The sequence below is a fragment of the Mustela lutreola genome, chromosome 2 (genome assembly GCF_030435805.1).
Source record: "Mustela lutreola isolate mMusLut2 chromosome 2, mMusLut2.pri, whole genome shotgun sequence".
Taxonomy (NCBI): Eukaryota; Metazoa; Chordata; class Mammalia; order Carnivora; family Mustelidae; genus Mustela; species Mustela lutreola.
This window is the reverse complement of record NC_081291.1, coordinates 100,474,752-100,500,668: the sequence shown is the minus strand read 5'-3', so window position 1 is coordinate 100,500,668 and position 25,917 is coordinate 100,474,752. Positions and strand designations below refer to the sequence as shown.

Sequence of the window (25,917 nt, the reverse complement as noted above, 5' to 3'; positions counted from 1 at the left end):
CTGGTGGGTGGGAAAGGCACAAGAGCAGGTTTTTACAAAAGAATGGGGTCTATGGTTTATGGAAGGTAAGTCATAAATTCCCCGACCCCAGCTAGCTGTCAGAAGAGCCAGCTCAGCAGCCAGCTCCATAGCCATTGTATCCCCAAGTCTATGGCAGATGCCGTGCATTAGCTAATCCTATTTCCAATTCCCTTTTCTTTGCTGATTCCCACTGGAGAGGCTGTATTTTTGATTAAGAGCTATAACCTGAGTAGCTCTTTGCTCTTTCTTTCCTTGATCACATTCAAGATGGCTGTAGCCACAGCAGCGATCTTGTGACCATGAGGGAAAAACTGAGAGAACTGCAGGTCCTTGTTGAGCCAGTGACCTAATGGCGGCTGCCTACTTAGACTTCTTGTCATGCAAGAAACAAATAACCTCTGTGCGTTTAAGCCCTTAAAGTTTTAGGCTTCTGGGACTTGTAGCCAAATGCATCCCTAACTGATACAGGCACCTAGTAGGCAGTCAAGAAATAGTGATTGAAGTCACAAATGATCACCTGAGTTGAATCTTAACAGATTGGGGTGTGCTGGGGGGTATTCCAGTTGGAAGAAACTGAAATAACATGTACAAAAGCTTGAAGCAGGAAGCCATGAGGAGCTCACAGAGAAACCACTGACAAGTATTCCCCTGTTGCTGAAGTTTGAGGCAGGCAGTGGTTGGACATAAGTCCCTGCCTTTGCAGCATTTGACTAGAAGTCCCAGCATCCTAACTTCAGTGACTTCAACAGATAGAGGGTGTCTTTTCTTGCATGACAAAAAGTCTGAAAGTAGGCAGCTGCATTGGATCTGGAGAAGCAGACAACGAAGGCCAGATTACAATAGTTTCCTTAGGTACAAAGAGAGTTCCAGGTTCCAGTGACTGAGAACTCTCCATGTTACCCCTGCCATTGCAGAATTATAGTCAGAACCACCACACATTTTTCCTGTAGGTCACTGTATTAGTTACCCTTGGTGCTTTACAAATTAACCCAAAATTTAGCAGGTTAAAATAATACACATTTATTATCTCATAGTTTCTATGAGTTGGGACTATTTCTATACATTACTTAAGTGGGTCTTCTGGTTTAGAGTCTCTCACAAGGCTGCAGTCAAGATGTTCACAGGCCTTCGGTGTCATCTAAAGACTTGATTGGGGAATGGCCCACTTCCACGTTCACTAATGTGCTATGGGCAGGATTTCATTCCTCACAGGCTGTTGGCACCAGAGGTCCCCTTTCAGTTCTTTGCCCCAAGGGTCTCCCCATGAGGCATCTCACAGCAGGACAGCCGGCTTCATCAAAGTGAGCAAACAAGAAAGCAAAAGGGAAGCCAGAGACTTTTTGTAACCTCTGTGGAGCGAAATCCCACTCTTTTGCTGTCTTCTGTTTAGTAGAAGCAAGTTAGTAGGCCCAGCCCACACTCAAGGGGAGGGACTGCAGGTGAGTACTAGGGGGTGAGGCTCACTGGGAGCCACCTCCTCTCTCCTCTTTGTCATGGACAGCAGCTGAAGCACCCATTTCATTATTGGCATGATCATTGCCACAGCCACAGTAATTTATTAAATGCTTACTTTTAATAAAAAGTAAGACTTCTCATACATAGCTCATTTATCCTCACAACAACCCTGTAAGAGGATATCATATTATCCCCATTTTGCATATGAGGAAACTGCAGCTGAGAGAGGAACTGTGATTTGTCCCCCATCACATAGCCTAATTCCAGTAGAGCTCACCGCTCCAGGAGGGAGCATCTCAGAGGCAGGAGAGCCATGTATGCCAGCATGTCCTAGAGCCCAGGCTGTTTATTCCTTTCCTTTAACCTAACCGTGGCCCTGAAATCCCCAGGTGGTGGAGACTGGAAGGTGGACGGTACCCTCAAAATGCTTCTGCCCTAGATAAAGGACAATAGGTAAAATCAGAAAAGATCCGTAGCTTAGATACTCATCCTGTAACAATCTTAATTTCTGGATTTTAGTCATTGCTCTGTAGTTATATAAGAAAATGCCTTTGTTCTTAGAAAACACATACTGAAGTACTTAGGGATAAAGAAGTATTACATCTACAACTTACCCTTAGACACCTGAAAAAAAAATTATAGGTAAAAATGTGTGTGTGTGTGTGTGTGTGTGTGTGTTGTGTAGAGAGAGAGAATGAGTGATAAACCAAATGTAGTAAGATGTTAACATTTGGGGAATCTGGGTAAAGGATATATAGGAATTCTTGGCTCAAATTTTGCAACTCTACTTGCAAAACTGAAAGTATTTTTAAATAAGTTTTTTTTTTTTTTTTAAGTACCAGTCTACTCTGGGACATAGTGAGTTTCACTTGGACTGTCAGAGATGACATATGGGGGTCTTACATACCTCCTTTTGATTTCAAGGTAACCTATCAGAGCCCAGGGAGGTTATAGAGCTTATAAGAAGAACATGGTCTCTGCATCAGGCTGTCTGCATTCCAGTTGTGTAGCTTCTAAGGTCCCTGAGCTGGATAGGTGACCTTTCAGGATTGTGGAAAGGATTTGGGGAGGTAAGGGGGTGACAACACTAAGTGACATAGTGTTGAGCACAGGTCCTGGCCCACGGTAAAGCCTCCGTAAATGTTGTTACTGTTATTACTGCCCCCTCAGTCACCTTATAAATGAGAAGTAATAGCCTCTATATGCTTTAGGGACGCTGATCTGGACAATTGTCTGGTGCCAGCTCTCTAACATCAGTTTTTGTCCCCATGAAGGCAGGGTGGCCACTGCTGCAGGTGCAGATGTGCCTGAGAAGATGAAGAGCCGAATCCCAGTGGTGCTCCTGGCCTGTGGCTCCTTCAATCCCATCACCAACATGCACCTGCGCTTGTTTGAAGTGGCCAGAGACCACCTACATCAGACAGGTCAGTCAGAGGGGCCAGGCCCAATGGATAAACTGATGGCTTGGGCCTCATAGGGTTCTGCTGTCTGTTGTCATCACCACCATTATTAAAACTGCTCAGTATAGGAATTCACAGCATAACTGGTGGCATACATTCCCCCATCATATTCGGAGAGCTAACCTCTTAGCCCCGTGATATGTGGACAAGTCCTATTCCTGGCCATAAAGTTGACAACTTGTCAGGCTCCAGTATCCCCTGCCACTTGTTGCCCACAAAGGCTAAAAAGACAATGGGCACTTTCTAGAAACTGTGTCTCTGGGCATTCTTCCTGATACTCCCAGGAAGCATTTATCTGCTTCCTGCGCAGCCAGATAAGGAGGTAGTATGTGCCTTGCTACTCTTGTGTGTGTGCATGAGAACTCTTGCTGTTCTTCAGTGGGAAAGCAAACATGCTATAATGGGAATTTTGACATTTTCTTTGAATAGATCTTAGACAATTACAAATTAACAATCTTGCATATAGGCCATTTCCAATACAGATGGCATGGCTTTGCCAGAAATATTTCATCAGCTGGGAATATTTAATCTAGAAACGTTCCATCTCTGACTTTCCATTTCATTATTAAGAGAGTAAAATGGCATTTGGAATTTGCATAATTATTTCTAAAAAGAATGTGAATCATTTATATGTTGATGTCAGATATATATGAAAGTATTTATATATTTATGTATACCTTAAGTATTCATATATGTATTTTGTATTTTTGTATTCAAAAATATTTGCCTTTAAGGGCATTGTTTTTAAACCAGAATCAATTCCTATTTATTTTTAATATAGAAAAAAAGTATTCTGATAACATGCAAATAATTTCTTCAAAGAAATTATGTACAACTATTAGTTTATTTTAAAGGGAATGTCTTTGTATCAAAAGATGAAAGTGGGGGTGCCTGGGTGGCTCAGTCAGTTAAGCATCTGACTCTTGATTTAAGCTGAGGTCATGTTTTCATGGGTTGTGGGATCAAGCCCCACCTAGTGGGGAGTCTCCTTGGGGAGATTCTCTTTCCCTGTTTCTCCCTTCACTTGTGCACACACTCTCTCAAATAAATCTTTAGAAAAGTGAAAGCGGGTATCTATCCTTAGTAAATACATAGCTCTTACAAAGGAATAAAATCCAAACAATCCAGTGAACAGTAGTAGTAGTATACCAAAGGAGAAATATAAGTGACCAATAAACTTGGGAAAAGATGCTCAGTGTCACTGATAATCAGTGAAAATACAAATAAAAACATGGTCAATACCACAAAGTTATAAGCACCATGATGGCAGCTACTATGGCTGCTTGAACATCACAGAAATTCCACCAGCCATCACCAGGTTGTAGTCAGTGCTCAGTAAAAATCTGTTATAGCAGCAAATAGCTTTAGCCTGTGCTATTGGCAAAATTAAAGGACTGACAAAATCTAGTGGTGGCAGGATAGAGAGGGAAATAGACATTGTCATCTATTGGTAATGATAGGATAAATGAAACATTTTTGGAGGGCAAGTTGGTGTTCTGTGGCAAAAAATTTAGTCTGTACACATACCCATAATGAGGAGAAAAATCAATTGAAACTGAAACAGAACTCACACAGATGTTAGAATTAGCAGACGGCATTAAAACAGTTACTATAATTATGCGCCATATGCTCAGAAGTAGAGACCTGGAAAATATAAAAAGAGCTCAAATACTAAGAGATGAAAACTACAAGAGGTGATGAAAAATACAATGGAAAGGATTAACAGATTAGATATTGCGGAAGAAAAGGTTAGTGAACTTAAAGATAGCACGGTAGAATTGATCTAAAATGAAACACAGCGGGAAAAATGGAATTCTGAAAAGAAAGAATATAAATGAGATGTTGGGTAACTTAAAAGAATCGTGATATACTTGTAATCCTAGAAGGAAAAAACAGAGGAAGAACAGGAAACAATATCTGAAGAAATACTGACTAAAAAATTTCCAAATTTGATGAAAACAGATTCTATCAAGTAGCTCAAATGCCAGATGTAAGAAATGTGAAGAAAACAACACCAAGGTATATGATACTAAAATTTCTCACAAACCAACAATAAATCTTAGAAGCAGCCACAGAACAAAAATAAATAGGACAGCAGATTTCCCATTATTGAATTCAGCAAAAGGGGATTTAGTGGAACAACATCTTTAAAGTACTGAAAGAAAAAAATTGTCAACCTAGGATTCTATATCCAACAAAAAATATATCTTGAAGAAACAAAGGCAAAAAAAAAAAAAAGTTTTTTCAACTATATAAAAGCTGAAAGATTTTACCATCAGACTTTCACTAGTGAAATGCTAAAATCCTCCAGGCAGAGAGAAATGATACCAAATGGAAATATGGATCTACACAATAGGAATACAAGGCACTGGTAACCACATGGGCAATTATGTAAGTTTTTCTCTTATTACTTAAACTTCTTTAAAAGACGACTGACTATTCAAACAAAAATAATAGGAATATATTGTGGGGTTTATAACATATGTAGAAGTAAAATATATGACAAGTATATAACACATAAAACACATGACAATGTCATAAACATGGGGAGGGGGAAAATGGAAGACTATTGTAAGATTCTTATACGTGAAGTAGTATAGTATCACCTTAAGGTAGATTGTGCCATAGACAGACAGGTAGATAGATATAAAATAAACCCTAATACAGCCACTTAAAAAAAAGGTATAGCTAAGAAGCCTACAAAGGAGACAAAATAGAATCAGAATATACTCAGTTAATTTAGAAGAAGAAAGGAAAGAAGGAAAGAGGACTGAAGAATAGATGGGGCAAATAGAAAGCAAATAACAAAATGACAGACTTAAATCTAACAATATCAGTAATCACAAAATAAAAGTACAGTTGACCCTTGAACAGCACAGATTTGAACTGTACAGGTCCATTTATACACAGATTTTTTTTATGACTACAGTACAATTCTGTAAATGTATTTTCTCTTCCTTACAATTTTCTTCATAACATCTTCTTTTCTTTAGCTTGCTTTATTATAAGAACATGGTATATAATACATACAACAGGGGTGCCTGGGTGGCTCAGTGGGTTAAGCCGCTGCCTTCAGCTCAGGTCATGATCTCGGGGTCCTGGGATCGAGTCCCACATCGGGCTCTCTGCTCAGCAGGGAGCCTGTTTCCTCCTCTCTCTCTGTCTGCCTGCCTCTCTGCCTACTTGTGATCTCTCTCTGTCAAATAAATAAATAAAATCTTTAAAAAAAAAAATAATAATACATACAACATATGTATTAAGGAACTTTCTGTATCAGTAAAAACATGATATATAATACATAAAACATATGTGTTATAATACATACAATACATATGTGTTAATGAACTTTTTGTTATCAGTAAGGTTTCTGGTCAGCAGTAGGCTATTAGTTAAGTTGGGGGGAAGTTAAACATTACATGTGGATTTTCAGTTGCATGGGGGGTTGGTGCCCAGAAGTGTCAGTTGTAGTCTAACAACTCCTACTAAAGTGCAGACACCATCAGATTGGATAAAATAAGCAACACCCAACTACAACTATATGATGCCTACAAGAAATACGTTAAAATATAAAGACACAAATACGTTCAAAGTAAAAGAATGGAAAACTACTCCATGCTGACACTAGTTAAAAGAAAGCTGAAATGGCTATAGTAATATCAGAGAAAATAGATTTCAAATGAAAAAGGGATAAAGAGTCCAATTCTTTAAGAAATAATAATCCTGAATCTTTTTTTTACTTAACATGGAACTGCAAGAAAAATAGATAAATCTACAATTACAGTCAGATATTTCAATTCTTACTGATAGAATAAGTACACAGAAAATAATTAAGAATGTAGAAGTCTTGAATGACACTATCTACCAATTTGACCTAGTTGACATTTAAAGAACACTCAACCAAACATCAGCAGAATCCATGTTCCTTTCAAGGACATAGAGAATATTTACCGAGATAGACCATATTTTGGACCATAAAAGAAATCTCAATAAAGGTAAAAGGATTAAAATCCTACAAAGTGCATCCTAAACCTCAGTAGAATTAAATGACAAATTACTAACAAAAAGACCTCTGGAAGATCCCCAAATATGGGGCGCCTGGGTGGCTCAGTGGGTTAAGCCGCTGCCTTCGGCTCAGGTCATAATCTCAGGGTCCTGGGATCGAGTCCCGCATCGGGCTCTCTGCTCAGCAGGGAGCCTGCTTCCCTCTCTCTCTCTCTGCCTGCCTCTCCATCTACTTGTGATTTCTCTCTGTCAAATAAATGAACAAAATCTTTAAAAAAAAAAAAAAAAGATCCCCAAATATGAAAATGAAGTAACACGTGTCTAAAAACCCATGGGTTATAAAAGAAAGCCAAATGGAAACCAAAGAATATTTTGAGCTACATGGAAATGAAAACAATATATCAAAAATTTTGGGATGTCACTAAAGCAGTACTTAGGGGAATTTTATAGTACTAAATACCATATTGGGTAAGGAGGGAAAGAAGGGAAGAGAAAGCAAAAGGGAAGGAAAAAGAGAAGGAAAAAGGAAAGGGAAAAGATGGATGGATAAATAGCTCTCACATCAGTGAGTTCAGCTCCTGTCTTAAGAAATTAGGGATAGGGAGGGAGGAGTCAAGATGGCAGAGAAGTAGCAGGCTGAGACTACTTCAGCTAGCAAGAGATCAGCTAGATAGCTTACCTAAAGATTGCAAACACCTGCAAATCCATTGGCAGATCTAAGAGAAGAAGAACAGCAATTCTGGAAACAGAAAATCAATCACTTTCTGAAAGGTAGGACTGGCGGAGAAGTGAATCCAAAGCGACGGGAAGATAGACCCCGGGGGAAGGGCCGGCTCCCTGGAAGCGGCGGAGCAACGGAGCACAAAATCGGGACTTTTAAAAGTCTGTTCCGCTGAGGGACATCGCTCCAGAGGCTAAACCGGGGCGAAGCCCACGCGGGGTCAGCGTGGCGTCAGGTCCCGCAGGGTCACAGAAGGATCGGGGGTGCCTGAGTGTCGCAGAGCTTGCGGGTATTGGAACGGGAAAGCCGGCTACAGAGACAGAGCCGACAGTAAGCTCGGGGGTTACCTTGAACCAACCACAGGCTCAGTGGGCTCGGAGCGTGGCCGGAGGTCAGGCAGACGGGAGTAACTGGGCGCTGTTATCTGAGGGCACACTGAGGAGTGGGGCCCTGGGCTGTCGGCTCCTCCGGGCCGGAGACCAAAGGCCGCCATTTGTATTCCCATCCTCCGGAACTCTACGGAAAGCGCTCAGGGAACAAAAGCTCCTGAAAGCAAACCCCAGCGGATTACTCAGCCCGGCCCCTGGTAAGGGCGGTGCAATTCCGCCTGGGGCAAAGACACTTGAGATCATCACTACACCAGACCCCTCCCGCAGAAGATCAACAAGAATTCCAGCCAGGACCAAGTTCACCTACCAAGGAGTGCGGTTTCAATACCAAGGAGAGCAGGAGAATTCCAGAGTAGGAGAAAGCAAAGCACGGAACTCATGGCTTTCTCCCTGTGATTTTTTTTAGTCTTGCAGTTAATTTTTTTCTTTTTCATTTTTTTTCTCTTCTTCTGCTAAATTTTTTTTTAACTTTTACCCTTTTCTTTCTTAATGTTTTTAACTAGTTTATCTAATATATATATTTTTTCCTTTTTATATTTTTCTTTATTCGTTTTCTTTTTTTTTTTTTAATTCTTTTCTTTTTTTTTTTCTTTATTTCTTTTTGAACCTCTTTTTATACCCTTTCTCCCCCCTCACGATTTGGGACCTCTTCTGATTTGGTTAAAGCATATTTTCCTAGTGTTGTTGCCACCCTGTTAGTATTTTATTTGCTCCTTCATATACTCTTATCTGGACAAAATGACAAGGCGGAAAAATTCACCACAAAAAAAAGAACAAGAGGCAATACCGAAGGCTAGGGATCTAATTAATACAGACATTGATAATATGTCAGATCTAGAGTTCAGAATGACAATTCGCAAGGTTCTAGCCAGGCTCGAAAAAGGCATGGAAGATATTAGAGAAACCCTCTTGTGAGACATAAAAGTCCTTTTGGGAGAAATAAAAGAACTAAAATCTAACCAAGTTGAAATCAAAACAGCTATTAATGAGGTGCAATCAAAAATGGAGGCACTCACTGCTAGCATAAATGAGGCAGAAGAAAGAATTAGTGATATAGAAGACCAAATGACAGAGAATAAAGAAGCTGAGCAAAAGAGAGACAAGCAACTACTGGACCACGAGGGGAGAATTCGAGAGATAAGTGACACCATAGGACAAAACAACATTAGAATAATTGGGATTCCAGAAGAAGAAGAAAGAGAGAAGGGAGCAGAAGGTATATTGGAGAGAATTATTGGGGAGAATTTCCCCAATATGGCAAAGGGAACGGGCATCAAAATTCAGGAGGTTCAGAGAACGCCCCTCAAAATCAATAAGAATAGGCCCACACTCCATCACCTAATAGTAAAATTTTCAAGTCTGAGTGACAAAGAGAAAATCCTGAAAGCAGCCCAGGAAAAGAAGTCTGTAACATACAATGGTAAAAATATTAGATTGGCAACTGATTTATCCACAGAGACCTGGCAGGCCAGAAAGAGCTGGCATGATATTTTCAAAGCACTAAACGAGAAAAACATGCAGGCAAGAATACTATATCCAGCTAGGCTATCATTGAAAATAGAAGGAGAGATTAAAAGCTTCCAGGATAAACAAAAACTGAAAGAATTTGCAAACACCAAACCAGCTCTACAGGAAATATTGAAAGGGGTCCTCTAAGCAAAGAGAGAGCCTACAAGTGGTAGATCAGTAAGGAACAGAGACAATATATAGTAACAGTCACCTTATAGGCAATACAATGGCACTAAATTCATATCTCTCAATAGTTACCCTGAATGTTAATGGGCTAAATGCCCCAGTCAAAAGACACAGGGTATCAGAATGGATAAAAAAACAAAGCCCATCTATATGTTGCCTCCAAGAAACTCATTTTAAGCCCGAAGACACCTCCAGATTTAAAGTGAGGGGGTGGAAAACAATTTACCATGCTAATGGACATCAGAAGAAAGCAGGAGTGGCAATCCTTCTATCAGATCAATTAGATTTTAAGCCAAAGACTATAATAAGAGATGAGGAAGGACATTATATCATACTCAAAGTGTCTGTCCAACAAGAATATCTAACAATTTTAAATATCTATGCCCCCAACATGGGAGCAGCCAACTATATAAACCAATTAATAAAAAAATCGAACACATCAACAATAATACAATACAATAGGGGACTTTAACACTCTCCCCACTGAAATGGACAGATAATCCAAGCAAAAGATCAGCAAGGAAATAAAGGCCTTAAATGACACACTGGACCAGATGTACATCACAGATATATTCAGAACATTTCATCCCAAAGCAACAGAATACACATTCTTCTCTAGTGCACATGGAACATTCTCCAGAATAGATCACATCCTCGGTCCTAAATCAGGACTCAACCGGTTTCAAAAGATTGGGATCATTCCCTGCATATTTTCAGACCACAATGCTCTGAAGCTAGAACTCATCTACAAGAGGAAGTTTGGAAAGAACCCAAATACATGGAGACTAAACAGCTTCCTTCTAAAGAATGAATGGGTCAACCGGGACATTAAAGAATTGAAAAAAATCATGGAAACAAATGATAATGAAAATACAACGGTTCAAAATCTGTGGGACACAACAAAGGCAGTCCTGAGAGGAAAATATATAGCAGTACAAGCCTTTCTCAAGAAACAAGAAAGGTCTCAGGTACACAACCTAACCCTACACCTAAAGGATCTGGAGAAAGAACAAGAAAGAAACCGTAAGCCCAGCAGGAGAAGAGAAATCATAAAGATCAGAGCAGAAATCAATGAAATAGAAACAAACAAACAAAAAAAAAAAAAACAATAGAGCAAATTAACGAAACTAGGAGCTGGTTCTTTGAAAGAATTAATAAAATTGATAAGCCCCTGGCCAGACTTATCAAAAAGAAAAGAGAAAGGACCCAAATAAATAAATCATGAATGAAAGAGGAGAGATCACAACTAACACCAAAGAAATAAAAACTATTATAAGAACATACTATGAGCAACTCTACGCCAACAAATTTGGCAATCTGGAAGAAATGGATGCATTCCTAGAAACATATAAACTACCACAACTGAACCAGGAAGAAATAGAAAGCCTGAACCGACCCATCACCAGTAAGGAGATTGAAACAGTCATTAAAAATCTCCAAACAAACAAAAGCCCAGGGCCAGATGGCTTCCCAGGGGAATTCTACCAAACATTTAAAGAACTAATTCCTATTCTCCTGAAACTGTTCCAAAAAACAGAAATGGAAGGAAAACTTCCAAACTCATTTTATGAGGCCAGCATCACCTTGATCCCAAAACCAGACAAGGATCCCATCAAAAAAGAGAGCTATAGACCAATATTCTTGATGAACACAGATGCAAAAATTCTCACCAAAATATTAGCCAATAGGATTCAACAGTACATTAAAAGGATTATTCACCACGGCCAAGTGGGATTTATTCCAGGGCTGCAAGATTGGTTCAACACCCCCAAATCAGTCAGTGTGATACAACACATCAATAAAAGAAAGAACAAGAACCATATGATACTCTCAATAGATGCTGAAAAATCATTTGACAAAGTACAGCCTCCCTTCCTGATCAAAACTCTTCAAAGTGTAGGGATAGAGGGCACATACCTCAAATCATCAAACCCATCTATGAAAAACTCACCGCAAATATCAATGGATATTTTCTCAATGGAGAAAAACTGAAGACTTTTCTGCTAAGGTCAGGAACACGGCAGGGATGTCCATTATCACCACTGCTATTCAACATATTACTAGAAGTCCTAGCCTCAGCAATCAGACAACAAAAGGAAATTAAAGGCATCCAAATCGGCAAAGAAGAAGTCAAATTATCACTCTTCGCAGATGATATGAGACTATATGTGGAAAACCCAAAAGACTCCACTCCAAAACTGCTAGAACTTATACAGGAATTCAGTAAAGTGTCAGGATATAAAATCAATGCACAGAAATCAGTTGCATTTCTCTTCACCAACAACAAGACAGAAGAAATAGAAATTAAGGAGTCAATCCCATTTATAATTGCACCCCAAACCATAAGATACCTAGGAATAAACCTAACCAAAGAGACACAGAATCTATACTCAGAAAACTATAAAGTACTCATGAAAGAAATTGAGGAAAACACCAAGAAATGGAAAAATGTTCCATGCTCTTGGATTGGAAGAATAAATATTGTGAAAATGTCTATGCTACCTAAAGCAATCTACACATTTAATGCAATTCCCATCAAAGTACCATCCATCTTTTTCAAAGAAATGGAACAAATCATTTTTAAAATTTATATGGAACCAGAAAAGACCTCAAATAGCCAAAGGGATATTGAAAAAGAAAGCCAAAGTTGGTGGCATCACAATTCCGGACTACAGGCTCTATTGCAAAGCTGTCATCATCAAGACAGCATGGTACTGGCACAAAAACAGACACATAGATCAATGGAACAGAATAGAGAGCCCAGAAATAGACCCTCAACTCTATGGTCAACTCATGTTCGACAAAGCAGGAAAGAATGTCCAGTGGAAAAAAGACAGCCTCTTCAATAAATGGTGTTGGGAAAATTGGACAGCCACATGCAGAAAAATGAAATTGGACCATGTCCTTACACCACACACAAAAATAGACTCAAAATGGATGAAGGACCTCAATGTGCGAAAGGAATCCATCAAAATCCTTGAGGAGAACACAGGCAGCAACCTCTTCGACCTCAGCTGCAGCAACATCTTCCTAGGAACATCGCCAAAGGCAAGGGAAGCAAGGGCAAAAATGAACTATTGGGATTTCATCAAGATCAAAAGCTTTTGCACAGCAAAGGAAACAGTTAACAAAATCAAAAGACAACTGACAGAATGGGAGAAGATATTTGCAAATGACATATCAGATAAAGGACTAGTGTCCAAAATCTATAAAGAACTTAGCAAACTCAACACCCAAAGAACAAATAATCCAATCAAGAAATGGGCAGAGTACATGAACAGACATTTCTGCAAAGAAGACATCCAGATGGCGAACAGACACATGAAAAAGTGCTCCATATCACTCGGCATCAGGGAAATACAAATCAAAACCACAATGAGATATCACCTCACACCAGTCAGAATGGCTAAAATCAACAAGTCAGGAAATGACAGATGCTGGCAAGGATGCGGAGAAAGGGGAACCCTCTTACACTGTTGGTGGGAATGCAAGCTGGTGCAACCACTCTGGAAAACAGCATGGAGGTTCCTCAAAATGTTGAAAATAGAACTGCCCTATGACCCAGCAATTGCACTACTGGGTATTTACCCTAAAGATACAAACGTAGTGATCCAAAGGGGCACGTGCACCCAAATGTTTATAGCAGCAATGTTCACAATAGCCAAACTATGGAAAGAACCTAGATGTCCATCAACAGATGAATGGATCAAGAAGATGTGGTCTATATACACAATGGAATACTATGCAGCCATCAAAAGAAATGAAATCTTGCCATTTGCGACAACATGGATGGAACTAGAGCGTATCATGCTTAGCGAAATAAGTCAAGCAGAGAAAGACAACTATCATATGATCTCCCTGATATGAGGAAGTGTTGATGCAACATGGGGGCTTAAGTGGGTAGGAGAAGAATCAATGAAACAAGATGGGATTGGGAGGGGGCCAAAGCATAAGTGACTCTTAATCTCACAAAACAAACTGAAGGTTGCTGGGGGGAGGGGGGTTGGGAGAAGGGGGGTGGGGTTATGGACATTGGGGAGGGTATGTGCTTTGGTGAGTGCTGTGAAGTGTGTAAACCTGGCGATTCACAGACCTGTACCCCTGGGGATAAAAATATATGTTTATAAAAAATAAAAAATTAAAAAAAAAAGAAATTAGGGATAGGGGGCAAACACAAAGCAAGCATGAAAAAAAGGAAACAAGATGAGAGCAGACATCAGTCTGCTGAAACTTAACATATTAGAAAACAAACATATTAGGAAATTTAATAAACCAATATATGTTTGTTTAAGAATATTAATAAAATTGAAATAATAATAAAATTGAACCTCTAGACAGATTATCAAGGGAAGGAGAAAAAAGCAAAGACGCAAACTACCATCATCAGGAATGAGAGAGGTGATTTAACTATAGATTCTACTGAGAGGAAAAAGATAAGGGAATATTATAAGTAACTTTATGCCTATAAATTTGACAACCTAATTAGAATAGACAAATCTCTTGAAAGACACACTCATTCAAAATTAGATTTTCTTTTAAAGAAGAAGAAGGAGAATCAGCCGCCCATCACAACCCAGTGCAGCAGCTCTTTCTGCCCGTGGGTCCTGTCCCCATGCTTTAATAAACCACCACCATTTTGCCCCAAAGACATCTCATTAATTCCTTCTTCGTCATTGGCTCCAGACCCTCCCCCCCCCCCACTGAACCTCACTTATATTCTAAAACTTCATTATTTGGCTCCTGAACATGGGTCTTTGAGTCTTTACATCTGGACTCTGAGCTTTGGTGCAAAATTGGAGTAAGAAGAGCACCCCCTGGACCTAACACCTTCCACTCTAGATTTCCCCACCAGTGTCTCAGGTTGGATCCATTGTTTGCTTATTACTTCTTGGTTTACCTTATGAATTTGCCAGAGCACAACTTGAAGCAACCTCCCTAAGAAAAGAGTGTAAAGGAGGGTGCACCTTGCTTAGATCGTGGTTGTTATATTCAACTATACATCCCTTCAACCTTCTCTCACCAATATGACTAGGAGGAGGAACACCCAACAGAGGAAAAATCCAGAGACTGTGCCATCTGCCACAGAACTATTGGATATGAACATAAACAGTATGCTGTAAAGGGAATTTAGGGTAACAGTTATCCATGCAATGTCTAGGTTGGAGAAGGCCATTAGTGGCAACATAGAAACTCTAAGGGCAGAAGTGAGGGCTGATTTGGCAGTACTAAGAAGAAGAAAAAGTAACCTGAATAGCTCAATTAAAGAAATTTCATTTGTAGTTTAAAAACTATCCCACAGAGGATTCTAGGAGGATGGCAGACTAGGAAACACCAACAATTTGTCTCCCCACTTAAATAGCAATTGCACTACCAGAATGTATCTGATGTAACTATTTTGGAACTCTGGAGTCTATTGAAGGCTTGAACTTTTAGGGGAGGACTTGGACAGGTAAGTTGTAGGTAACTTCAATGCTCAGCACAAGTAACAGTTACCCATCCTCCAACCTCCACATAGCAGGCAGCTGTGCACATATTCCTGAAGCAGCCTGCACACAGCCTTTGGGAGCCAAGGTTGGCAAAAAGGATCTTGTCCCCCAAATATCAGGAATCTGCTCTGATCTCTTGTTGTACTTCTCCCAGCCCCCAGTAATTGTTGCAAACCTCTCCCCCTCTGGTTGAAGAGATTTCCAGGGGATTTAAGGGGCCAGTGCCTTCTTCCTTTCCCCTCATTTCCCCCCCTTTGGCAGCCAGACACTGACAACTGCATGTTCAGAAAAAAAAAAAAAAAAAAACAAAAAAAAAAACAAAAACAACCTTACATACCCAGGGAAAGACTGAGAGATGACACTCAGAATAAGTTTACACCTCAGGCTGATCCTCATCACAGAGACAGCTTAAAACAATTAAAAAACAATACAATAAGCAGTAACAACAACAACAAATCAAAACCCTGGAGAAGGAGGAGAATCTGATTTCCAGAGTTGCCACACTTAGATTCAAATGTCCAGTTTTCTACAAAACAGTCACAAGACATACAAAGAAACAAAGTATGACCTCCTCAAAGGAAAAAGATAAATCAACAGAAATTGTCAGAGATCTGAGGGTGGATACACTAGACAAAGACTTTAAAGCAGTGGCATTAAAGATGCTCAGAGAACTGAAAGAATGTAGAGAGAGTCAAGAAACCATGTGTGAACAAAATGGAAATACTGACAAAAAGATAGAAAACCTAAAAGGGACCAAAAAGATAAACTGGAACTAAATATGACAATAACTGAAATTTAAAAATTCACTAGAAAGATTCAAAGGCAGATTTGAGCAGTCAGAAGAAAGAATTAGCAAACTTAAAGATAGGATAATGGAAATTGTCAAGTCTGAGGAAAGGATAGAAACAAGATTGAAGAAAACTGAACAGAGCATAAGAAACCCATGGGACACCATCCAGTACATCAACATAGGCATTGTGGGAATCAAGAAGGAGAAGAGGAATAAAGGAGTTGAAGAAATTCAAGAAGAAAAAATGAAGAAATTAAAGAAATAATGGCTGAAAGCTTTTCAAATTTGATGAAAGATGTAAATATAAACATCCAAGAAGCTCAGTGAATGCCAAGAAAGAAGAAATCAAAGAGATGCATACTGAGAGACAATCCTGAGAGCAATGAGTGAATCATCACGTACAAGGTATCCTCAATAAGGTTTTCAGGAGATTTCTCATCAGAAACTGTGGAGGCTAGAAGGCAGTGGACTGATATAGTCAGAGTACTAAAAGAAAAAGTCCATCAACCAAGAATTCTGTATCTGGCAAAACTGCCTGTCAAAAATCAGAGGGGAGGGCTAGGTATTGTGGGACAGATCAGATGGGTCATAATGATAACTGAGATAGACACTGACAACCTCTATAAGGAACAGGTTCAGCTCCTACCAGAGATGTGTATCCTTGCTGATGAATATTACAGTACAGTTGGGCCAAAACCAAAAAGAATTGTCACCTGAATGAAAGGATTATTGCACTGAGCTTTTAGGATTTTATGATACAACACTGAAAATGAGTTCATGCTACAACAGAGATCAGATGCTCAGATGCTAAAATTACCTTTCCAGGTTGTTTTACCACTACTTGTTGTAGTCCTCCATTAAGTAATACAGGAAAGCTAGAAGAAAATGATGCTGACTGGAGTAAGAAGAGCAGCACAGAGATATTTAAAGGCTGAATTAGGAATTCCCATGAAAGTGGTTCCTCCAGAAGAATTAATTATCTAATACAAATTCACAGCAAGGCTCAATCAGGTTGTATCTGGGGGGAACATGAAATTGATTCATTTTGTTTGTGAGGAGGAATGTATTTTTGATTCCAGAGCACCGTGAGTTTAAGAGCTATTAGTTATGTGTCAAAGGAAGAGATAAAAGAACTTCTGGTAAAGGCAACCAGTGGTGAAATTAGGATAACTCCATGGTTTCAAATTATTGTGGAGCTTTTCCACTTTAAATGGTGGGAGATCTCAAAGTTATTTGAATCAGTTTTGTTGACCGTGAGAAATTACATAGAATGTGAATGTGGAGATGAGTGGTTAATAAAATACTGAATAATTTCTCTGCTTAACTTAACATGATTTTTAAAAATTTGGTTCCCTAGGAACTCTTACTTGAAACATTGATACTTTACAACTAGTATTTGTGTGGAAAACACAACCAACTTCTTAATTTTGTATCACACACCCCATATGTGTACATTACTATTTGTAAAAGACATTTATGAGAGGTTGTTGTAAAAAAAGAGAGAGAGAGATTAACTTAATTTAACCTAGGCACATGGTCCTAACAAACTCGAACAAATAAGTGAAGCTTTTCATTTTTGATACATTGTGATAAACTTTGTCAGCACACTGTAGAGCAGTTTGCTCTTTCCCAAATGATTTATAAATCATTAAATTTTTATTATAGTCCAGGAAAAAAGTGAGGGAGAAATTAAGACATACCCAGATAAACAAAAGCTGTGAGGGAGTTTGTTACCACTAGACCTACCTTGCAAGAAATGATCAGGGAGTTTTGTAAGGTAAAATAAAAGGACCACATCTTCCTTATCCATTCGTCCGTTGAAGGGCATCTTGGTTCTTTCCACAGTTTGGCGACCGTGGCCATTGCTGCTATAAACATTGGGGTACAGATGGCCCTTCTTTTCACTACATCTGTATTTTTGGGGTAAATACCCAGTAGTGCAATGGCAGGGTCATAGGGGAGTTCTGTTTTTATAAGGAAGATGTGGTCCATATACACTATGGAGTATTATGCCTCCATCAGAAAGGACGAATACCCAACTTCTGTAGCAACATGGATGGGACTGAAAGAGATTATGCTGAGTAAAATAAGTCAGGCAGAGAGAGTCAATTATCATATGGATTCACTTATTTGTGGAGCATAACAAATAGCATGGAGGACATGGGGAGTTAGAGAGGAGAAGGGAGTTGGGGGAAATTGGAAGGGGAGGTGAACCATGAGAGACTATGGACTCTGAAAAACAATCTGAGGGTTTTGAAGGGGCGGGAGGTGGGAGGTCAGGGTACCAGGTGGTGGGTATTATAGAGGGCACAGATTGCATGGAGCATTGGGTGTGGTGCAAAAATAATGAATACTGTTATGCTGAAAATAAAAAATAAATTTTAAAAAAAGGAAACTAGACAGTAACGTGAATCTGTATGGAGAAAGGAAGATCTCAGTAGAGCTAAATACATGGGAAATTATAAAATTTAGTATTATTGTAACAGTGGTTTGTAGTTGTACTTTTTGGTTCCTATACATCTTAAGAGATTGTAAGTTTGAAAAAAAAATTGTCTAATATAAGCTAGTATTATTGTAACTGGTTTGTAATCCCAAGTCTCATTTTCTACATAATTTAAGAGACTAATGGATTTAAAAGAATTATAAGAAGGAGTGCTTGGGTAGCTCAGTCACTTAAGCATCTATTTTTGGCTTATGTCATGATCCAAGGGTCCTGGGATCGGGCCTTCAGTTGGGTTCCCTGCTGGGCAGGGAGTCTCTTTCTCCCTCCGCCCCTCCTCTTGCTCATAAAAAAAAAAAAAAAAGACTTATAAGTTTATGTTTTTGACTGCACAATTTATGAAGATGTTATTTTATGGCATCAACAAATGGGTGGGGACAGAGGTTTAAAGGAGCAGAGATTTTGTATGCCATTGAAGGTACACTGGTGTAAGTTCAAATTAAAATGTCTTAACTTTGGGTGTTAAATGTAATCTCCATGGTAACTACAAAGAAAATAGCTATAGAATATACACAAAAGGAAATGAGAAGGAATTTCAACTTCCTTCAATTTCCTTCCTTTCAATTTCCTTCAAATGAGAAGGAATTTCTACTACAGAAAGAGCAGCTAAACACAAAAGAAGACAATAAAGAAAGAAATAAGGGAAGGGGGAGCTATAAGGCGTTTAGAAAACAAGTAACACTACCATAGAAATTCCTCCTTGTCAGGAATTACCTTAACTGTAAATGGGTTAAACTCTCCAGTCAAACAGGGATTGGCAGTTGGGAAAAAAACCACACGATCCAACTATATGTTATGACAAGAGACAATTTAGATCCATAGGGAGAAACAGATTGAAAATGAAAGATTGGGAAAAGATACTCCATGCAAATAATAACCAAAAGATAGCAGGGGTGGTATACCAATATCAGACAAAACAGACTTTAAAACAAAAAGAGTTACAAGAGAAAAAGAAGGACTCTATATAATAATAAAGACAACAGTCCAATAGCAAAATGTAACAATTGAAAATATTTATGTACCCAAATATATAAAGCAGCTATTAACAAACTTGAAGGAAGAAACTGATAGTAACACAATAATAGTAGGGGACTTGAACACCCCACTTACATCAATGCATAGATCATTCAAACAGAAAATCAACAATGAGACAGCATCTGTGAATGACACATTGGACCAGATGGATCTAACAGTTATATTTGAAAATAACATCCTAAAATAGTGGACTGAATACACATTGTTTTCAAGCGCACGTGGAATGTTCTCTAGAGTAGATCACATATTAGGCCACAAAACAAGTCTCAACAAATTCACAAAGATTGAAAGCATATATGAATAGAACTCTGTGAAACCAGAAATCAACCATAAGGAAGAATCTGAAAAGACCACAAATACATAGGGGTTGAATAACCTGCTACTAAACAATCAATGGGTCAACCAAGAAATCAAAGAGGAAATCAATAAATACATTAAGACAAATGAAAATGAAAACACAGGGGCACCTGGGTGGCTCGGTCAGTTAAGCGTGTGCCTTTGGCTTGGGTCATGATCCCAGGGTCCTGGGATTGATCCCCACATCAGTACCCCTGATTGGCAGAGAGCCTGCTTCTCTCTCTGCCTGCCGCTCTCCCTGCTTGTGCGCACACGCACTGTCTCTGTCTCTCTCAAATAAATAAATAAAATCTTAAGAAAAGAAAAGAAAAAATGAAAACACAGTGGTCCAAAATCTTGGAATGCAGCAAAAGCTGTCTGAAGAAGATTAGAGCAATACAGGCCTACCTCAAGAAGTAAGAAATGTATCAAACAAGAAGCAAGAAAAATATCAAACAACCTAACCTTATACCTACAGCATCTAGAAAAAGAAAAATAAAAGCACCCAAAATCAGTAGAAGAAAGGAAATAATATAGATTAGAATAAAGTAAAACAAAAACTTAAAAACAATACAATAGAACAGATTGAGGAAACCAAGATAAACCTCTAACCAGACTCCAAAAAAACGGGGGTGGGGGACTCCAACAAAATTAGAAATGAAAGAGGAGAAATAACAATACCACAGATAACAAAGGTGCTTGTCTCTTGTAAGAGAATATTATGAAAAATTACATGCCAACAAATTGGACAACCTGGAAGAAATGAATAAATTTCTAGATACATAACCTCCCAAAACTGAATCAGGAAGAAATAGAAAATTTGCACAGACCAATTACTAGCAAAGAAATTGAATCAGTAATCAAAAAACTCCAACAAAGTCCAAGACCAGATGGCTTCACAGGTGAATTCCACCAAACATTTAAAGAAGAGTTAATAGCTATTCTTCTCAAACTGTTCCAAAAAATGGAAGAGGAAGGAAAGCTTCCAGATTCATTCTATGAGGTTGGCATTACCCTTATCCCAAAACCAGATAAAGATACTACCAGAAAAGGAAATTACAGGTCAATATTTCTGATAAGCATAAATGGAAAAATCCTCCACAGGATATTGGCAAGCCAAATTCAACAAAGCATTAAAAATCATTCACTGTGCTTAAGTGTGATTTATTACTGGGATGCAAAACTAGTTCAGCATTCACAAATTACCAGTGTGATACATCACATCAACAAGAGAAAGGATAAAAACCATATTTCATTGGATGCAGAAAAAAAATCACAATATCTATTCATGATAAAAGCCCTCAACAAAGGAGATTTAGAGGGAACATACCTCAGCATAATAAAGGCCATATGTGAAAACCCCACAGTTAACATCATACTCAGTGGTTAAAAACTGAGAGCTTTTCCTCTAGGATCAAGAATAAGTGTACACTGTCACCACTTTTATTCAGCATAGTACTGTAAGTCCTAGCCACAGCAATAAGGCAACAAAAAGAAATAAAAGGCATCCTTATTGGTAAGGAAGAAGTAGAACTTTCACTATTGACAGATGAGATGATACTATATATACAAAACCCTAAGACTCTTCCAAAAAACTACTAGAACTGATCAATGAATTCAGTAAGTTTGAAGGATATAAGATCAATATATAGAAATCTGTTGCATTTCTATGTGCCAATAATGAAGCAGTAGAAAGAGATATTAAGAAAACAATCCTATTTACAGTTGCACCAAATATAATAAAATATCTAGGAATAAACTTAACCAAGGAGGTGAAAGATCTGTACTCTGAAAACTATAAAACATTGATAAAAGAAATTGAAGATGACACAAAAGACACTCCATGCTCAGGGTTGGGAAAACAAATATTGTTAAAATGTCCATATTACTAAAAGCAATCTGCACATTTAATGCAATCCCTATCAAAATACCAACAGCATTTTTCACAGAACTAGAACAAGCAATCCTAAAATTTGTATGAAACTATAAAAGATCCTGAACAGCTAAAGCAATTTTGAAAAAGAGCAACACTGGAGGTATTCAAACCCCAGATTTCAAGACATACTACAAAGCTGTAGTGATCCAAATAGTATGGTACTGACACAAAAATAGACACAAAGGTCAATGGAACAGTATAGATATGTGCCAAGAAATAGACTCACAATTATATGGTCAGTTAATCTTTGATGGAGGAGGCAAAAATATGCAATGGGAAAAAGTCTTTCCAACAAATGTTGGGAAAACTGGACAGCTACATGCAAAAGAATGAAACAAGACCACTTTCTTACACCATACACAAAAATAAATTCAAATTGGATTAAAAACCTAAATGTGAGACCTGAAACCATAAAAATCCTAGATAAGAGCACAGGCAGTAATTTCTCTGACATTGGCGATAGCAACATTTTTCTACATATATCTCTTATAGCTGGGTACTAGAAGTTATAGCCAGCCCAATTAGGCAAGAAAAAGAAACAAAACACATCCAAATTGAAAAGAGAAAGTAAAATTATCTGTTTGCAAATGATATGATCTCCTATGTAGAAAACCCTAAAAATTACACACAGACATGCACAAAACTATTAATGAATTCAGCAACATAGGATGCAAACTCAACACACAAAATTTAGTCACATCTCTACAGTAACAATGAACAATCTGGAAAGTAAATTAGAAAAGCAGTTCCATTTATAATAGCATCAAAAAGATTAAGATACTTTTGAATTATCTTAACTAAGGAGGTGAAAGATTTGTACCAAATGAAAACTACAAAACAATTGTTGAAAGAAATTTGAATAAATGGAAACACATCCCATGCTTGTGGATTGAGAAAAAGTTATTGTTAAAAATAACTTGGGTTAGGGGCACCTGGGTGGCTCAGTGGGTTAAAGCCTCTGCCTTCGGCTCAGGTCATGATCTCAGGGTCCTAGAATTGAGCCCCAAATCAGGCTCTCTGCTCAGTGGGGAGCCTGCTTCCCTTCCTCTCTCTCTGCCTTTCTCTCTGCCCACTTGCAATCTCTGTCTGTCCAATAAATAAAATCTTCAAAAAAAAAAAAAACTTGGGTTAAAGTTTTTAACTTACTGTTAAAAAGTCAATGCTACGCAAAGAAATCTACAAATTTAGTGCAATTCCTACCACAATCCTACTGGCATGTTTTGAAGAAATAGAAAAAACCATCCTAAAAGTCTTAGGAAATCTCAAGAGACCCAAATAACCAAAATAGCCTGTAAGAACAAAACTGGAAGGCTGATTTCAGGCTTAACTATAACGCTACAATAATCATAACAGTGTGGTCCCAGTATAAAGACAGACATGTTTAAAATAAGGCGTCCAGAAACAAACCCTCACAAATAGGATCAAATGACTTTTTACAATAGTGCCAAGATCATGCAATGGTGAAAGGCCAATCATTTCAACAAATGGTACTGGAAAAACTAGACATCCACATGCAAAAGAATGAAGCTGGACCCTTGCCTAACAGCAGATACAAAAATAACTCAAAATGGATCAAAGACCTAAATACAAGAGAAAGAATAAAACTCTTAGAAGAAAACATAAGATAAAAGCTTCACAGCAAGGATTTGGTAGTGATTTCTTGGATATGACAACAAAGGCACAGATAATCAAAGAAAAAAATAGACCAGTTGGGCTTTGTAAAAATTTTAAAATTGTGCGCATCAAAAGACACTATTGACAGAGTGAAAAGTCAACCCATCAAATGGGAGAAAGTATTTGCAAATTATGTACCTAATAAGAAGCCAAACCAAAAAAAACACAAACAAACAAAAAAAACAACAAAGAAACAACCCCCCCCCAAAAAAAAAACCTCAACAACAACAAATGTGAAGAGATGGAACCCTGTTGCATGTTGATGGCAATGCAAAGTGGTACATCCATTGTGGAAAACAGTATGGCACTTCCTCACGGAGTTAAACTAGAATTTCTATATGATCCAGCAATTCCATTTTTGGCTATATGCCCAAAATAATTGAAAGTAGGGTCTCAAAGAGACGTTTGTACAACTGTTGTTCATAACAGGATGATTCAGAATAGCTGAACTGTGGAAGCAACCCAAGTGCCCCTTGATGGATGACTAGATAAGCAAAATGTGGTATAGACATACAGTGGACTATTATCTGGCCCTCAAAAGAAAGGGAATTCTGTAATTTGCTATAACATGGATGAATCCTGAGGACATTACATGCTAAGTGAAATAAGCCAGTCAGAAAAAGACAATTACTGTGTCATTACATTTATATGAGATAATTAAGAGTAGTCAGATTCATAGAGATAGAAAGTAGAAGGTGGTTGTTAGGGGCTGGAGGACAGGACAAGGAGGAAGTACTATTTAATGGATACAGAGTTTCAGTTTTATAAGATGAAAAGAGCTACAGAGTTGGATGGTGCTGATGGCTGCACAACATAATGAATGTATTTAATACCACTGAACTGTTAAAAATAGTTGAGATGGCAAATTTTGTTACATATATTTTACCACATTTAAAAAAAAAACTGCGCCCCACCGTACCTACATAAGTTAATAAATTAATTGGTGAATTGTACCAAACATTTACGGATAAAATAATAACATTTGTATACAGTGTCTTCCAGAAAATCAGAGGAGAGACTGTTTCACAACTCCCATCTGTGAGGCTAGCACTACCCCGATATCAAAACCAAGCAAACACATTATATGAAAAGGAAGCTATGTGCTAGTATTCCTCATGAACATAGATCAAAACCCTAAACAAAATATTTCCAAAAAATCTAACAATACATATACAAGATAATATATCAGTACCAACCCCATCTCTTGGTTGTCCCACCCAAAAATCAGTTAATATAATTCATCACATTAACTAAAAAGGAAAAAAGAAACTATAATTATCTCAGTAAAGAGAATTGTCAAAAGTCAACATCCATCCTTGACATTAAAAGAAAAAAAGAAAATACAAAGCAGCATATTAGGAATGGAAATTCTATTCAACATTGTGCTGGAGGTTGTAGCCAAAGCAGTAAGGCAGGAAAAATAAAAAGGAGAAATTAAAAGAAATGCAGAAGAGAAAGGATAGCCTTTTCAAAAAATGGTGCTGAAATAATTGGATATCCATAATAAGCAAAAAAAGGAGGGGGGCACTTCATTCCATAGCTCACACCTCAAAAACTAACTTAAAATGTATCAAACTTTAATATAAGTCCTAAAATTATAAAATTTCTAGAAGAAAACATAGGAGAAAGTCTTGTGCTCTTAGGTTAAGAATTCTCAGATAAAACACCACAAAAAGCATAATCCAAAATAGAAAAGAAAATGGACAAATTAAACTTCATTGAAACTAAAAGTTTCTGTTCTTAAAAAAACACTACAGGAATGAAAAGATAAGCCATGGACTGGGAGAAAAGATTTGCAAACCCTGTACCTGATAAAAGGATTGTGTCCACAATATATAAAGACCTTTTAATTCAGTAATTTAAAAAACACAATTTTTAAAAAAGAGGGCAAAATATTCAAACAGACTCTTCACCAAAGAAGATATAGGGATGGCAAATCAGCACATGGAGAGATGCTCAATTAAATAAAAGAAGTGTAGATTAAGATCACAGTGAGCATGGCACCCACATTAGAATGACTGAACTTGAAAAGACCAACCTAGAACTATGGTCAAAGACATGGAGCAATTGAAAGTCTCAGATACTACTGGTAGGAACATGACTATGCAACAGCTTGTGAAAAACAGCTTGACAATTTCTTACAAGTTAAATGTTTACCTATCATATGATTCAGCTATTCCATTCCTAGATATTTACCCAAAAGAAATTAAAGCATACACTCATGCACAAAAGTTCAGAGCAGCTTTAATTATGATAGCCCCAAACTACAGACAATCCAGGCTTCTGTCAATGTGTGAATAAAGAGATGGTGGTTTGGGGGGAGAAGGTGGCGGGGGAGTAAGAGGAGGCGCCTTTTCAGCCGGTACCCCAAAGTGAGCTGATTACCTACCAAAGAACTCCGATCACCCATGAAATCA

The 25,917-nt window shown here is 38.1% G+C and overlaps 1 protein-coding gene and 1 pseudogene across 9 annotated transcripts in view; both read left to right on the top strand.

Moving 5' to 3' along the window:
• Positions 1–25,917, top strand: part of NMNAT3 (nicotinamide nucleotide adenylyltransferase 3) — a 125,582-nt gene that overhangs the window by 49,694 nt on the left and 49,971 nt on the right. For 5 of the 9 annotated variants that reach the window (XM_059162779.1, XM_059162786.1, XM_059162781.1 and 2 more), the window contains exon 2: positions 2,751–2,900. In XM_059162779.1, coding sequence (XP_059018762.1) covers positions 2,792–2,900 — 109 coding nt within the window. In that variant the 5' untranslated portion in view covers positions 2,751–2,791. Of the gene's footprint in view, positions 1–2,750; positions 2,901–25,917 lie in introns of those variants that run through there. The other 4 variants (XM_059162780.1, XM_059162783.1, XM_059162782.1 and 1 more) reach the window with 4 other exon arrangements.
• Positions 15,538–20,428, top strand: LOC131824596 (isopentenyl-diphosphate Delta-isomerase 1-like; annotated as a pseudogene).